The sequence below is a fragment of the Arvicola amphibius genome, chromosome 12 (assembly GCF_903992535.2).
Source record: "Arvicola amphibius chromosome 12, mArvAmp1.2, whole genome shotgun sequence".
NCBI lineage: Eukaryota > Metazoa > Chordata > Mammalia > Rodentia > Cricetidae > Arvicola > Arvicola amphibius.
The window spans coordinates 163314479-163330714 of record NC_052058.2 but is presented as its reverse complement, the minus strand read 5'-3'; the positions used below and the strand labels follow the sequence as shown (position 1 = coordinate 163330714).

Sequence of the window (16236 nt, the reverse complement as noted above, 5' to 3'; positions counted from 1 at the left end):
TCCAAAACCACCCGGTCCCGGTCGCAGTCGTGTAGAAATGAACAAGGCATCTGATTCCATTGTGCTGTGCACTTCCTTGCCTGGCGTGAAGCCTGCACCAGAAAAAAAGGGGCTTAGGAGAATCTGTTCCCCCATGTGAGGCAGTGGCCTTGCTTTGGAGAGACACAAGGACGTGTCTTCTGCTCACTGTCCTCTCAGTCCTTCAACCCCCCAGAGCTTGAAGGATTCTGCTCAGATGCACCTTCAAAAGGGCGACAATTCCAGCATGCCTTCATCATGGGTTTGGGGGGTTGTGGGCGGAGCTGGTCATCAGCTGCCTTCCCATGTTCTCAGTCCTGCTGCCCACGAATAGCTCTGGAGAGATGGGTCTGGCTCTCGGGGACTTAGGTCTCTCTCAGATTTGGGACTAATTGTGGCTCTGTTGGTCAAATGCCTGGGCTAGAGTCTCTCATAAAACAGTCACCTCCCTCTTGCTACTGGGTTAGTGACACCATACCCTGCTCCCTCAGTGAAGCCGCTGAAGCTCAGAAAGGCTTCCTGATGTGTCTGCACCATTCCATCAGAAGTAGCAGAGCTGGGTTCGAATCTAAGCCTGTGAGCTTCAAGGTCTCTTTCAGCACAAAAGGTCTTCAAAGGATAAAATCAAATTATTGGTTTTTTTTGCTGTGATTTTTCCATATTACTTCCCTTCTAGTAAGAACTGTACTTTGAGAGCCAGAGAGATCATTCACTGGGGAAACATAACTGTTGCCAAGCCTGATATGAATGGGAACCCGGGTTCGCATTCATAGGATATACACACATGGAGAAGGAAATCAATGTGAAAAAAATAAAGTTTTTTCCCACTTTTGACTACCTTTTAGATAAAAACGAGAAGTTTTAAACAACTGTTTTGTCCATTTCTGTTTCTGACATACACTATCAGAAAGGCAATATTGAGCTCATATACCCAGACAGGTTGGGCAACTGTGTACTAAATATTTTTGAGGCTGAACCCCAAGAGAGGAACCAACTTATCCAAGGCCACACAGCTGCAGAAATCCAACTCAGAAACAAGACTCCCTGCCACAGCAGACCCCCCTCCCCACTCCCAACCCCAGAATGCCACAGTTTCTACATTTGATTGGATTGTGGTCTGGGCTGGAGGTAGGAAGGGGCACAGAGCAGAGTGCTTGGGGCCTGGCTGGGAAGGCAGAAGGGAACAGAGAAGACTTTATGCTGCAGTGCTTCCTCCTTAGCAAGCTTCACAAAGGAACGCTGGCCTCTGCCGCCTAGAGGTTTTTCATGTTGCAGCTCGTGCTGAATTGTTTTATGCTGCAGCCGTAAACCTCTGACAGAGAAGGTGCAGGGACAGGGGCTGACCCAGGTTTAACTGTGGCCAGGCCACTGTAAAGCCAGGGTTATGAGGCTCACTTCTGGTGCCAAGGCAGTTTAACAAGTATGAAGGCACGTAATTCCTTCCAGCCCTGCCTCGGCATAGGAGAGCTGGTTCTGGGGCGCCCCTGACAATGTGGTTCCTATTACCAGCTATCGCGCCTTGCAGAGGTCCCCCGTGCCCGGCCAGACTCCTTTCATCGCGATACCCAGCTTCGGGTCCCTCTGGAAAGTGTCAGAGCAGTTCTGCATCCCAGGAGGGAAGGAGATGGGAAGAGTGGGTGTTCTCTACAAAAGGGGCTTGTCTCACCTGTCTTCAGAAACCCTTCCCCGAACTCCAGTCTCTCTGCAACCCACGCACAACCTCTAGCCTTATTCTGAAAAAAAATCTCAACCCCAGAGGAAATTTGAAATGGTACAAAAACATCCTTAAGTGCTTTACCTAAATCTGTCACGGCTAATACATTGTCATGCTGCGGTATCTATATTTACGTGTAGCTTTTTTTCTCTCTCAAAGCAAGTTGTAGGCTTCAGTACATTGCATTAGCACACAGCCTGGAATGAGGATGCCCCATAGCCTCAGTATCATGGCATCGCTAAGTAAATGAGCAGCAGCCCTGCAACGCTCTACACAGGTGAACCACGACCCTACAATGCCTACACATGCCGTATCTAAAGAATCCCACATCTTTCTTATAGCTTAAGAATCAGTTATGATCTGATCAAAATGCAAGTAAACTTTGGTTGCATTTTGCTGGTGTCTCTAAATCTAGGGGTGCTTCCCAACGACTCAAACACCTACAGTTTCTCTTTTTCATGCCACCTAATTTCCTAAACCCGTGGCTCCCAACCTTCCTGATGAGGCGGCCACTGAACACAGTTCCTCATGTTGTGGTGACCCCCAGCCATAAAACTGTTTTCATTGTTACTTCATAACTGTTATTTTGCTACTGTTATGAATCATAACGTAAATATCTGCTATATGGTCCCAGGGGTCGCGGCCTATGGGTTGAGAACCACTGTTCTAAACAGTCTGGCCGCCTGCTCTGTAGCTGGCCCAGCACCATTGGTGGGCTGGCTGTGCCCTCTGCTTGCTTTAGGCTCAGCACCTTTGGTGAGCCCATGTGTCATGTGACAGGCTGCTGCTTCAACTTAGCTCTTGTTCTTTCCTTTCTCCTTCTCCTTTCTTTTCTTGTCTTGTCCTTTTCTTGCGGTGTTGGATGGAACCATGGGCCGTGCACACGCTAGGCAAGTGCCCTAGAGCTGAGCTCCAACCCCAGTCCCTGGGCTTCTTCCGGCCTTGCTCCCAGCCTGCTTCACCATGGGGCTCTAGCAGGCACTGCATCCGTCCGTCCATGTTAGAATTAGTTCCCTATGTGGTTCCTTCCTTTGTAATTAGGAAGCAATCTGGGACAAAGGACTAGCTCTGTGAGTCGGTCATCCAAACTGCCCCCCTGCTCTCCTCCCTTTGCCATCCACTCTTTTGGAGGCTCATGGTCTCCAGCAGCCAGCCAGATGCCAAGGTCAATGGGTATTTTCACATCTGCCTTTCTCCCCTTCTTTAATTTCTCTATAATTGGACATAAAACCTTAAGATTTAACACATGAGAGGAGCAATGTGCATGCATGTCTTGACCCCCTTAGCAGGGTTGGACATTGCTGCTTAGACTCCACCTAGAGAGTGGGGTCTAGCTTAGTATCCAGCAGTCTGTAAATACACGAGATGTCTTCGTGGAATGAATAGCGGGTGAGCAGGTGAGCGAGTGAGTGAGTGAGCCAAGGGAGCCAGTGACTAAATACACGTGTCAGGGCAAAGTCCCGGCTCCCAGTCTTCATACTCAGGGTAAGTTTAGTCAATAGTATTCCTGCTTTGAAAAATAGCCTAATATTCATAATACTCACTTAATAGGATCTTTATCCAGAAGCTAATTGGGACTTTGGAAGGGCTGCTCTAACTGAAGCAGCTTGTGAGGCCAGTGAGGCAAGAGGCACATTTCACTGGCTCAGGGAAGGAGGGACTGAGTGAATTCTGGAGGATCGTGGCTGCCAGGAGAGAGGGCAGCCCTGGAAGCTGCAGCAGAAGGAGCAGCTGGAATCGAGTCTGGGCGCGCTAGGTGTGGGCCCCTCGCAGGATGGGTGAAGATACATCATGATCCTCTCTGTGTCCATCCCTTCTCAACCTTTGTCACCATGGGTCCTCTTTGATGTGGACTGTGCATTATCCCAGGGCTTCTCCTGCTGGGCTGGGAGCAACTTCTGGCTGGTGAGTGGGGCTTCTGGGAAGCGGGGGGGGGGGGCAAAGGGGGGCAGAGGCCAGGCCGCTGAGTGATTTGATGACCTGAGAAGCCAGCCCATTGTCCGGGCCTTAAGGGGCCACTGCCCCCTTGCCATTAACTCACCTCAGGATAAAGGCCATCACCAGCTCGGACAAATAAGCAGCTCAGCCGGACCTCATGCATCATCTTGTCACCCACGCGGGGGCCCAACGGGGGCGGGGGTGTCTTAGGGCTGAGGGCACTGGAGTGCAACTCAGCAGCTTCCATTCAGTGGGCCTCTGATCAGGGCCCGGGGTTTGGCGCCAAAATGCACACACGGCTTTGCCCTCCCCCCCCCCCACCCCCAGGCATGGGGCCTAGAAAGGAAATCTCTGATCTGCTTTGGAGGCTCCCCTAGATCCTGTGGCTTCCTGGGGGACTGTCAAGAAAGGAGGACAAAGGCTGTTAGATGACCAAAGAAGGAACCCAGTGGGGCAAGAAGAGTTGGGCTGAGGCCAGGCGCTCTGGGGAGGCAGCACGCCACCAGCTCTCTGAGTCATCCCGGGGAGACTGCTGGACTTCCCAAGACTTAGCTAGCCCGCTCCACTGGTAACAGGAACAATGTCTACAATAGAGAATTTTCATTTCAGTCTTGACACCGGCCAGGTACGTTGCTGCCATTTCACACCACATTCTAATACTAGGGAAAGGAGGAAACTCGGAGGCTCCATCGTCTGCTAATCCCAGCTTCTATAATAATGAAGCCATAGGGTAACTCTGCTGCTCTAGAGCCTTCTGACCGCCTGGAGGAATCAATGCGGACAGAAATGCCAAAGCAGCCAGCACAGCACCTATGTCCCAAGGTGCTTGGTGATGGGACCCACTTTTCTGCCACACGATCTGCAAGTGACTTCAAGCCCAGTTGCAGCCAGTTGCACCCAAACCACAGAGTAGTACCCTGCCTTCAGCTGGTACTGCTTTCCTCCTTCCCCATGTCAAGCCCTGGAAGATGGAATTTGCCAGATGACTGCCTGAGAGAAGGAAGAAGGTGCTGGGGTGGAACTGGGCCTCCATGGTGGACCTGTCACATAAGCCCCTTCTCCACAGAAACGAAGAGAGCTCTGAGTCCCTTCAAGGGTTCCAGTGGACCCCAGTGTCTCTGTCACATAGCTGGTCACAGAGGACAGGGTGTCATCTGACCAGAGCTTGCATCTAGCAAAGAGACTCTTGTGTGGGTGAGACCCCAGCATGAAGTCGGGAGCCTCTGGCTACAGATAGGCATCTGACATGTAATACACCACTGTCAGGCCAGCCACCAGTGAGACTGTAGACAATACGGGGTCCTCCCAGGTTACACGCTCCAGCCTTGAGGATCCATTTGTTCTCATTGCCTGCTTCAGGGCGGAGTCCACCTTCCTGAGGCTGGGGGTAGGGAGGGGAAGCTGACTGAGGGCTCTTCTCCCAGCACATAGTTGATCCTTGATCATAACTTGCTCACTGGAACTGCTTTTGAAGGGTAAACAAGGCTCTTTCTTTCCACACTAGTTAACCGAGACCCTCCCTTTATCTCACATTAACATGAAGAAGTGTAGGAAAGCTTTTGTTCTCAGTATTGCTAGAAATCAGCGCGGGCCTCATAGCCGGGCCTAGGGGATGATGTCTTAAGAAACAGATAAACGCTGGGTAGAGGGCCTGGGCTTGCACATTGGGAGTGAGGCCTTGGGCCACCAAGATTAGGTCTCGAAAGGATCGTGTGGTTTAAAAGGGAGGGATGTAAGGGGGCAGCAAGCCAGAGGGGATGTCCTGCAATGGCTCAGGGCAAGAATACACTAAGAAGCACTATGATTCAGGAGAGCCGCGTTTGTAAAGTCAACAGACAGGTCGGTGTCACCTCAGCTCCCACTTCTTTTCTGGATGACAGCAGGCAGGTGATTAAACTTCAGTATACCTCAATAAGCTTTGTACCCTGAAAAATGCCCCCTATTTGCTTCTAATAAAGAAGAGGGGAGAGTAGGGTTATGGGGCACACTGAACTATGGGCTGCTTGGCCCCTGAGCTGTACACAAGCTGCCATCCTCAGTCCCCTTCCACAGATGGCTTTGCTGCCATCAGATGTGTATCCTGGAGAATATCCTCTGGGGCACTGACAGAGACATTTCTGGAAGTATAAATATACGTACTATTATCATGAGCTGTTGGGGCAGCTCTCCAGAGTTAATTTATAGAAACGTGATCTACCAGGAGAGAGGGAAGGGGGCATAAATGAATTACCAGCCAGTTTCCTCTCCTTTCAACTCCGTGGGGGAAGGCCGCCAGCCAGAAGGAAAAGGCATCATAGTGCCAGACTGGTGGGGACCAGGAACAGTGCTGAGACTCTGGTGAGGAATGCAGCGAGGTAATGTTTCTAAGACCCCCATGCTATGTTTGCTTAGCTGCTGCCTTGGGCTCCCTTCTTGCCTCTCAACCTGCAATCTCTGAAAGTCACCAAGGGCAGTGTGTGTGTGCATGTGTGTGTGTGTGTGCATGTGTGTGTGTGTGTGTGTGTGTGTGTGTGCATGTGTGCGTGCGTGTGTGTGGTCGGGGGCCAGCTGAGGACTCCAAGACAGAGTTACTAATTGCTGTGACTCTCCTAAGTCTGGAGGGGAAGGAATGAAAGACCCTGCCTTCTTTCTAGGATATCTGGACACTTTGGGGGCACAGAAGGGCAAGAAGGAAGCCAGCATTCACCGGGTTCTCTCATTTGCACAGCAATCTGGTGAAGGAATCGAAAGGAAACTTCTGACAGAAGAAGAATGTCAAGTTGGGAGCTTGGGCCCCAGCCCCTTGAATCTATCCTAGCCCCCTGACCCTGACAGTTAGCACCCTGGACTCCAAATCCCAGCAGGCCAGGTCCTAACCACTCCCTAGGCCAAGAAGAGGCTGAATAGATTCCACAGGGCCACACATCCCAGCAGGGGGATGTGTGCCCCCCCCCATCATCTTTCCCTACCCTGGTTCCACATCATGCCATTTCTGCTTCTTCTAACCTTGTAAAGCAAAGTTGTTGGTTTTTTTTCTTCTTTAAGTTTTTGAATCTCAAACACCTACATAAATAATGGCAGTCCAGAGGAAGCCACATGGTTTCCTGGTCCACACTGAGAGCCATTAACGGGTAATGGGGGATCCAGCTGAGCTCAAAGCACCCAGCCCGGACCTGATGACAGGGTAGAGGACCAGAGAAGTGGGGGAGGGTGGGAACAGATGGTCTGCAAAGACCACGCTTAGGAACAGGGAGGAAGGCTGGGTGCTGAGAGCAGCCGGAGACATTTACTCTCAAGGTGGGAAGGCTCTGAGGGGTGGCACTAAATGCCCAGGCAGCCAGCGGCCTAGAAAAGGCTGCAGAGCTGTGTCCCCTGCGGATGATCTCGGTGTCTGGTGAGAACAATCATTAAGTAGTTCTCCCATGGGGAGAGCGTCCTCTTTCATCCCTTTGTGTGAAGTGATGGAGGACATCTCGCTCGGCACCCAGAGACACTTGCCAATGTCCCTGTTTAACAACGAGAGGCAAAGCTTTGCTCCACAGCCTTGAGTGGGCACCCTCTTACCGGAACATGAGAACCCGCTTTCATTGTGTCTATTTTTACGGTTAGCTTCTATTTACGGCCAATCATACACTTGCCACATGGCTAGGGAATTGTGGCAGTGGCACACAATTCCCTCTTAAAACGAAAAAATTCAGTTACATCAGGAAAGTTTGGGGAAAGAGGGGGTTGAAAAGAAAATAACAGTGGACGTGGGCGCGATGCTGGGTCCACCCCGAGATGCAGACACGGAAGCAAGCAAGGTCTGGAAAACTTTGAGTGAGTCCAGTTCTTTCACTGCACAGACTCAAAGGACAAGGCTCCTGCAGAGCGGCGTAGAAGGTCAGAGACAGGCTGAGGGTTAGAGCCATTCAGGTGGCCTGGTCTGTTGCCCCCACAGCAGTGGAATTCCATGCTAGCTTCGGGTCTCGGCAGAGGTTTGTAACCAGACAGCAAGCTTTGCTGATGGCCATGGTTTCACAAGCCGGACCTTCTGTTGTACAGCCAGTCCTACATGGAAATACAGCTGCCCTTCTGCATACCTCACCTCCAGCACACGGTGTCACCGAGCTCCTAGCTCAGTCATCCTGGAGGCTCTGTGGATCTAAGAGTGAGAGCCAGGATGGGAGCTTTAGGAAAGGGAGGTTTGCCCATGCTAATGCCCTGATTCTCCTTGGTCTCTTTCCAGGCTCTTCTTCCAACAGCCTGGGCACGCAGGCGTCAGAGATATGTGCGGAAGTGGCCTGTTATAAATGAGGACCCTACAGGGCCCGCCGCTAACATTTCAATAGGAACATGAAGCAGGCTGTTTCCAGATGGAAAAAGTCAGGACGCACGGCTGGCGCGCCTCCTCATGGGGTGGCCTTGGAGTCCTGAGATCCAATCAAGCCACACACTAAACGTGCTATCTTTGTACCTTTTAATACAACTGTATTTGGGGAAATGAGGGAAAGAAACGGCCACGGCTGCATTCTAGTCACGTGAGTGACTAATTAGAGGGCCCTGGTTCTCCCAGGACATTGGGCTACATTAATTCAAAGTGTGACTTGTTTGTTTTGTAGGGTCAAGGAGACGCTTTACCTCCTAGAAAGCCAAAGTGGCAATTAGATTACAGTCACCAGAGTTTGCCCGAGGTAACACATGAAAAAGGGCTTTGTAAACTACATAAAATAGAAGTGACCCCGTTGAGGCTGTCCCTGCTGCCCCCAATTAGGGGGCATAATAGTTTGTTCCTGGTGGGAGGCAGAGATGAGCCCTGATCTAGTTAAGGGAGCACCTGGCTGAGCACAAAGAACACAGGAGAAGGGACCCTAACTGCGAACCCCGACCACACCAGTGCCAGTCTCTATCTCTGCGGATCTGCAAGGCTGGCTCCGTGTGGCTCAGTGCGCATGCGCCCGTGTTATATGCGGGGCTAGCGGGAAGGAAGACGTAAGGACTACAACGGATTGTCCAGCGAGGTTGTGAATTTTCAAGTTGGAAGTTTGGAAGCAGACATAGCCAAACTGGCCTTCACAAACTCGGAATTGAGCCAGGAAACGAAACCCTGGCCGACAGGAGTGGTATCTGTTCTCAAAACAGCGAGACATCCTTCGTTGTTTCAGGAGAGAGAGAGAGAGAGCTCAGCCAGTAAAATGCTTGTCTCACAAGCGGGAGGACCCGAGTCTGATTCTAGCACCCACATAACTATCTGGGCATTGCAGTGAACACTTAAAATCCCTGCCAGGGAGGTAGAGACAGGAAGACCCCTGGTGCCCACTGACAAGCCAGACACACATAATAGGTGAGCTCCAAGCCGAAAGAAGGAGGCCACATTGGTAAGGATGACACCCAAGGCTGTCTTCGACCTATGTGTGGATACACGCACACACACACACACACACGCACATGCACACGCACACGCACACACGCGCGCACACACACACACACCATGCCCATATACTTTGAAGCTGGGCATGAAGATGGTCATGGGTAGCCATGTCTGCAATCCTAATACTTTGGAGGTTGGCATTGGTGGGGGGGAGTCACAAGTTCAGAGTCAGCCTGGACTACATAGCAAGGCCATGTTTCAAAGCACCAAACCAAACAAAACCATACCAGTCAAGCAACCAACCAATCAACCTTGTTTGGTTGCAAAATCTGCCTTAGACAGGAGGCCTCGAGTGTTCCTCCCTCCGTCCCTCCGTCCCTCCGTCCCTCCCTCCCTCCTTTCCTTCCCTCCTTTCCTCCCTCCCCACCGATATAAACTATTTGTATGTTTTACTGCAGAGATGGGGATGTGCTTATTGATGGGACAAGAACATGGCGTGAACTCTATTTACTTTGTGAAATCTGAAAACACTAAACTCCGCAAGACTTGTGGTTCCAAGGGTTCATTTTTCCCCCCTAAGATCTCTGCTTATAACACTCTTCACCTTCATCTCTCAGAAGGACATCCACCGACTTTTAGCATGTCATTGAAGGAAGCAAGGAAGGATTCCATTTGTCTTTCTAGCAAGAGAAAGGAGATTGAACAGACTTCCTCATGCAGCTTGTGTCACGCGGATGGATTTACCAACAAGCTTCTTCTGATGCAAGAAGAGCTGAGGGGAGCAGTGGACAGAATGGACAGGGTGCCTGACACTCCCCACCCCCAGCAGACTTTCGCCCAGGGAATGTGTCAAGCAAGCAGACCCAAGTCCTGTGACCACCACGAGTGCCATGAAATTCACAGCGAAAGAAGAAAAAGAGTCTGGCTGGGCACGTCTCTCTATCCTTAGAAACAGGCATCACTTTGCCTTCTGATTTCACAAGTTAACTTGAAAGGACCCAGTAGGCTCCCCTGGGAATGCTGCATAGGTTCTAAATGAAGTTGGATTTTTTTTTTTTTTTTAAGAAAACACTTTTTGGAAGGAGCTTGCATGCATAGCCATGTTTCCCATTTAGAAAGAAAAATAAACAGTCCTCTGCTGGATTGGAAGTCAAAACAAAAACAATCCCAGCTGCCTAAGACCCAAGCAAGGCAATGGAAATGCTAAACAATCTTGCTGCTGTCCAGGGAAGCATTTTCTAAGGCCAGGTAGGAAGGGTCTGGGGCCAGAAGGAGCCAAGGACACATGTAGGGTTTTGCTTTGGGAGATTTTACAATAATTTTGCAACCAAATTTTGCCTTGAAAAATACCTGGTCTGATTCATCTATGGAACCCTTGAGATCCTCATAGAAACAGGCCACAAAGATTCTGTGCCATGGTCTCAGAGAGGCCTGGGGTTCAAACCTGACCCTATCGTTTAGAGGCCCATTGAGGCAGAGGAAGGGGCTCACCTCTCTGGGCCCCTGTTATTTTGATGAGACCGAAACGGGTCACGGGGTAGATAAGAGGACTAGTCAATGCCTCCCTAAGATAAAGAGAGCTCCCCAGTGCTGGGCACTTCATAAATGTTTGTGAGGTGACAAACAGACATCAAACAACCTAGAATTCTTCCAAAAGAAAAAAAATCCAATTCAGCTCTGGTGGAATTCCTTCTCTTCGGTTGGTCTTACTATGGATACAGAAAGACCTGGATCTGGCAGTAGAAATAAGACAAAGGAAAGAGAGAGCCCTGGAGGCAGTAAGCTTTGGTTTGGAGTCTTTGTCTTCCACGGAGGCCATGATTAAGTCACTGCCCTCATCTCTGGGCCTCAGTTTCCCCCAAACTGAAATGCAAATAAATCCAAGACCAAAGATGATAATGCGTGCTAAGAAAATGCATACATACAGAAGGTGCTCCTTAGACGCATGTTCTCTCACCCCCTTCCCCGCTAACACCCCCAGGGTTTGAGAAGCTCTTCACAGACTTCTCAGGGCTCTTTATTTCCTGACCCTTTAAGCCCCACCTCTACGTTTCCAAAGACCCCTGGCTTCAGAAAGCAGTTGAACACAATTGATGAAACACTGTTGATTCTGGACGTTTCTATGGGGTTAGGACAAGCATCCCCTTAATCCTAACCACTTCCTGAGCGCCCGGACTGTGACCGGTTGATATTTCGGGGAAGTCTTTCCCTATTCACAACAGAGACTTCTGGACGAGTGCCCTGGGGAGGATTAGGGCTGTGATGACAGAAAGAGCGATTTACCCTCTCCCTTCTCTGCCACCGGGACAATGAGCTGTGCGGAGATGCCCCTTGCTTCTCTCTGCACTTTACATGGGGATTTCAGCAGGGCAGCTCTGAGGCCACACAGACCCAGGTCCCAGCAGCTGCTGGAGCAGACACAGCTGGGAAAGACTCCAGGGGAACAGCTAGAAGGCAGCCTGGGCCCTGAGGGGGCTGGTTCCAAGGGGACAGCTCCCTCTAGCCACTTGTGGAAAGCAAAGGAAAGTGAGAAACCTCTGCACTGACACCCTCCAACAGCCAGGGAAGCAGCCTGTGTCATGTAAAGTACAGTCAGAGAGAAGTCTTAGGCAAGCCACCCTTCAGGGGTTTAACATTTGACCTGCCTGGGGTGGCCTCAAGTCTCAGCTCAGCAGCAGAGGGTGTGGTATGGAGGGTAGGGATGCCCAGGGCCTCTCCGGTTAGCAAAGGGCTCCACATTTGCCTTACATCCCTACTGCCCAGCTTTATCGCTTTTTAAAACTACCAGAACCACAGCAGGTGTCCTTACCTCATGGGTGGAGTAACTGACTGAGGGGACGGGAGCTTGCCTAAGAGGGCACATTGGGGATTTGGCTCTGTAGCTTGCTCACTGGGTCATTTACTCACTTAGGCGATAAACACTGAATAAAGAGCATTTGTTTTTAAGACTGGGGCCAAATTGTTAACAGTGGTCGTTTCTGGAACACAGACTGCCTGAGGAAGTGACCTCTCACTTTTCCGCATCATCTGAGGTGTAAACAGACTTACTTACTTTTACAATTAGCCAAAGCAATAAAAATAATTTCATTAATATATATTCACCTCTGTCTGAAACAAATCAGATAAAACCTTGCAAACATTTACTGGACCCACAATGTAGAGACCAGCTTACTGTCACTTGCATGGGGACAGGACCTTCCCATGTGGGACGTCAGGACCAGAATGACAGGAGGTAGGGTACAGCAGCAGGCTCTCATGGCACCTACCCCAGAACAGCAGCCAAGGAGGACCCAGACACTCCCTTCCCACCAAGGACACATTTACTAATGAGGTTTAGAATGGCCCTGGGGAAGGAGTTCATAGCGCCTCAAGGCCCCTGGGAAGCAGGCGCTCCGAGGAGCTGAATGGAGCAAACAGCTGTCGCCCAAGGCCTCCCGTGGTCTCCGCACATCAACAAAGCAAGAGCACCTCAGCCTGCCTCAGAACTTATGACAAAGCCATGCTCCGGGTCAGTTATTAGCCAAGGGAGAGATTAAGGACTTTCATCTCTCGTCTTTTCTTTTTTCCTGAAAGGTTTATTTACTCAGAAGTGAATGGAGAATGTTATCATTTATCCATCAATCTATCTATACTTGTTCTCTATTTCTATATCATTATTTATATATTGATGGGCAGATACAAATATTTAAAGACACATTTTTTTCTTCCTTATTAAGCTCATGATGGTAACAGGCAGGGGCATGATCATCACATGGCATGAATAAAACCAGATTTCTTAGAAACTGCTCTATCACTGACAAGATGACCGGAGGCAAGAATACTGGCTAGCCAGTGAACCACAGAGCCAGACATGGGACAGAGGAGGACTTTCCCCCCAGTCCAGGGTCCCTGCTTCTGTCTTCTCTAAGGATGTTCTGTCTCAGAGGATGCCCCAAAGATATGGGGCCCTGGACTGGATGGGTTTGGTCAGAGGCCACAGCGCCTGTGTGAGCATGCTCTATTCAGGCCTTGGAGAAGCTCCAGTGATCTGTGAAGCCTTTCGTATTCTTCTATGTCAGTGCCTGCTTTGTGCCCAGTTCCTAGGTGTAAAGGGGTGGGAGCTGACGCCCCAACTCCTACCCAGAATTCTCTGTCCATGCGTGTCCAGAATAGTCCTGGTATCAAAGTCTGACCCACCCGACCCATTCCTCCTCACTCAGCCAGCATCTCCTAGAGGAGACATTTTCCAGTTCTCTCAGGCAGTGCAGAGATGTTCTCTCAGTCACCCTGTCAGCCAGCTTGCTAGGCTTTGTTCTTCCTTATCACCTATAGCTGTCTCTGTCTCCCTCTGCTCCTGAGAGAAGCCAGGGCCTTCTACACCGTGCCGAGTGCTTCAGGATATGTGGAGAGCCTTCTTAGGGAGGCTCTGAATGACCTCTACAGGGGAGCGGCAGGTGACGAGGCACGCACCACTATGATGTTGTTCATCGTGACCTGGATACCACGCTGCCTGCTTTTACATCTGAAGAAACTTGGGGAGTCAGTGAGACTTGTCCAAAGTCCCCAGGCACAGGGCTTTGATAGGGTGCAGAGCTGTCTGGTACCAGGGCCCAACAAGCCTGCTTCACGGTTCTCTCGATCTCAGGCACCTTTTCCAGAATATGACCTAGCGTGTGGCTCCACACAGGCACTTCTAAGATTTACTTTATATTAAATCATGTGTATATGTGTTCATCTGTACACGGGTATGAGCACATGTGTACACACGTCTGCAGGGACCAGCAGCATTCAATATCTCTGGAGCTAGAGTTTCAGGAGATTGGGAGGCACCTGATGTGGGTGCTGGGAATGCAACTCAGACCCTGCAGAGCCATCTCCCCAGCCCCATGCAGGCATTTATAAATAAATGTTTACCAAATCAATACAACCTCAGGTGGTCTTCGTTGGAAAAGCCCTATTTCCTTTCTGCTATTAGAATCAGGAAACTCTGGAGCCATTAATGCAACCCCAAGTTCTCTCACACACATTTTCTGTTCCTCCTACTGGCTCAAGCTGCAGGAGCCAAGTGCAGGATCAGGGTGGGGCTCTTTCACTAAACCCTGTACACCACAGAGGTAAGTAGAAAACAGGAGCGGACCTTGGGGAAAGCATGCTGAGTCCCAGCCCTTCCGCCTATGGTTAGAGTTGGCTCTGCAGCTGCCTGGACAAGGCACTTGCAAAAACAGCCCCGGGCTTTAGGAATCGTCCTTTCTTATTGCTAACGAGGGACACTGTCACGCACAGCCCCCTCGGTAGCTTTGTGAGTAGAATCTAAGGATGCAACAGGTGACTGCCTGGAGGGCACTTGCATCCAGCAGCCGAGCCAATTGGAGAAGCAAGGCCCCCACCCTCCAATTTGCGTCTTTGTCTCTTCCCGGTGGTTTAGTCTCCTGCTGTCTGTGCGCCTCTGTCTCGGGCACCTGTCACAGGACAAAGCCTTCTCCGTGGGGCGGACAGGAACTGGCTACCCCAAGTCCACGGAACCGCCCAGGTTCCCGGCTACCCAAGAGCCCCCACCATGCACCAGGCCACTCAGCTCTTGCAAAGGGGCGAGCGGCCGGAGCGGGCATAGCCCACAAAAAGAAATAAACCATTAAAAGTTAGCAAAAAGAGAGAAGCACTTACCGTTTGCTGCGACCCCCAGGCTGGCGGAGCCACTTTTAACTAAGAATGAGTTAGGGACAAACTCTTCCTCAGAGTCTGAGTCCAGGGTTGGCTGGGCCACACCGTTGCCTAGCAACCGCCTCTGGCTCTCATTGGCCGGAGGGGAGGGGGGCGGGGAGGGGGACTGCTCAATAGGGGTTGATGAAGCAGATGAACAATGCAAGGGAGCACCTGCGGGCCACAAAGACAAACACAGACAGAAAAAAAATAATGAAAATCGATTTCGAAGCACACGGGGAAGGGGAGGCAACAAAATAAAACACGCAATAAAACACGCATCAACGGGGGGCGGGGGCTCTAGACGCTACGATCCGCTGCACGTGTGGCCTGGACAGGGGCTCTCCCTGTGCAGAGAAAGTTGGTGAGCGCTCCTTCTGAAGAGCCCACACCCCAGAAACAGCAGGGGCGACTTCTTCGTTGTTTAGCCTTTCTTTGACAGAGGCCTGAAAGCCCCGGCGGCGGCCGTGTTTATTGCTGACTGAGCCTTTTACAGAATAAGAGACTGCCTTCTACAGCCACAGTGGCCTCTCTGGTAAAATGAGCAGCCAGGGGTTGGGTGAAGGCTGAACCTCCCTGACCCAGCCATTCTGTGATGTCACTGAACTGAAATGATGTTCTTATTAGTGAGATTTGAATCCGACTTGCCTGCAACAAGTCCTGGGTCTCATAAAAAGGGAGAGAGAGCTGGAAAAAATGACCTCAGGCTCCCCTCCACCTTGGGCGGCCTAGAATCTCAGTGTAGCAGTGTTTTAGCGTTCTGAGGCTATTACATGTTATGATTCTTATATTCTGACATTCTTTGCAAACTTCTTGAAGTCAAGAGCTTTAGCAGTCTTCCTCTTTTATCGTAAGGGAATGCCAGGCTCACACCAGACATGGAAGATATTTGTTTCTTATATTAATGCTAGAGCTCTAACATACTAGAATCCTTATGCCCTGATAGCCGAAATGATAACACCCTATCATATTAGAACAGTGGCAGTCTGTGAGTTGCAAGACAAGACGCTGGCCCTGGGTTTCTACACCATAGAACTTTTATATCGTTCTACATTTCCAGTTTTCCCTATCTCTATGAGCAAATTCCCAGCTCTTCAGAAGGAGGAGGTGAAACCTTGGGGACACCCACAGTCTTGTCTGTGGAGGACCGGACCACACATGCAGCGCATCATGTACAAGAGAGGACATCAGCACAAACACATAGAAGTATACAGTACAAACACAGGCTCCACCCGCTGGCAAGGGCTGCTTTTTTCTCCCACCTTGACTGGCAGAATGTGTGCGACACAATTGTATGTTGCCAGCTCTGCAAACGGACTTCACCTCAGGAAACGCAGTCTGGCTCAGATGGGTCACCTTAACACTGAGCAGGATCTTAAGAGGCACAGAACTTCTGTTCTGGGGACACATAACGGGGCCCCCCAGTTCACAGCCACCAAATCCAGCAGTATTTTAAGGATTCCACCTTGCGCCTAACCGCACGTAACGACACTTTATAGAATTTCTTTGTATGCCATTTGGCTGGTTAGTTCAGAGATTCACCAAGGACAATGGAGGT

At 50.5% G+C, this 16236-nt stretch overlaps 1 protein-coding gene across 5 annotated transcripts in view; it reads right to left on the bottom strand.

Moving 5' to 3' along the window:
- The window catches only part of Tenm4 (teneurin transmembrane protein 4), a 362508-nt gene that overhangs the window by 251446 nt on the left and 94826 nt on the right, over positions 1-16236 (bottom strand). For 3 of the 5 annotated variants that reach the window (XM_038313737.1, XM_038313735.1, XM_038313738.1), the window contains one exon: positions 14643-14852. The exons of 1 other annotated variant lie outside the window; for it this stretch is intronic. In XM_038313737.1, the coding sequence (XP_038169665.1) occupies positions 14643-14852 (210 nt within the window). The remainder of the gene's footprint in view (positions 1-14642; positions 14853-16236) is intronic. One more of the 5 variants, XM_038313740.1, reaches the window with a different exon arrangement.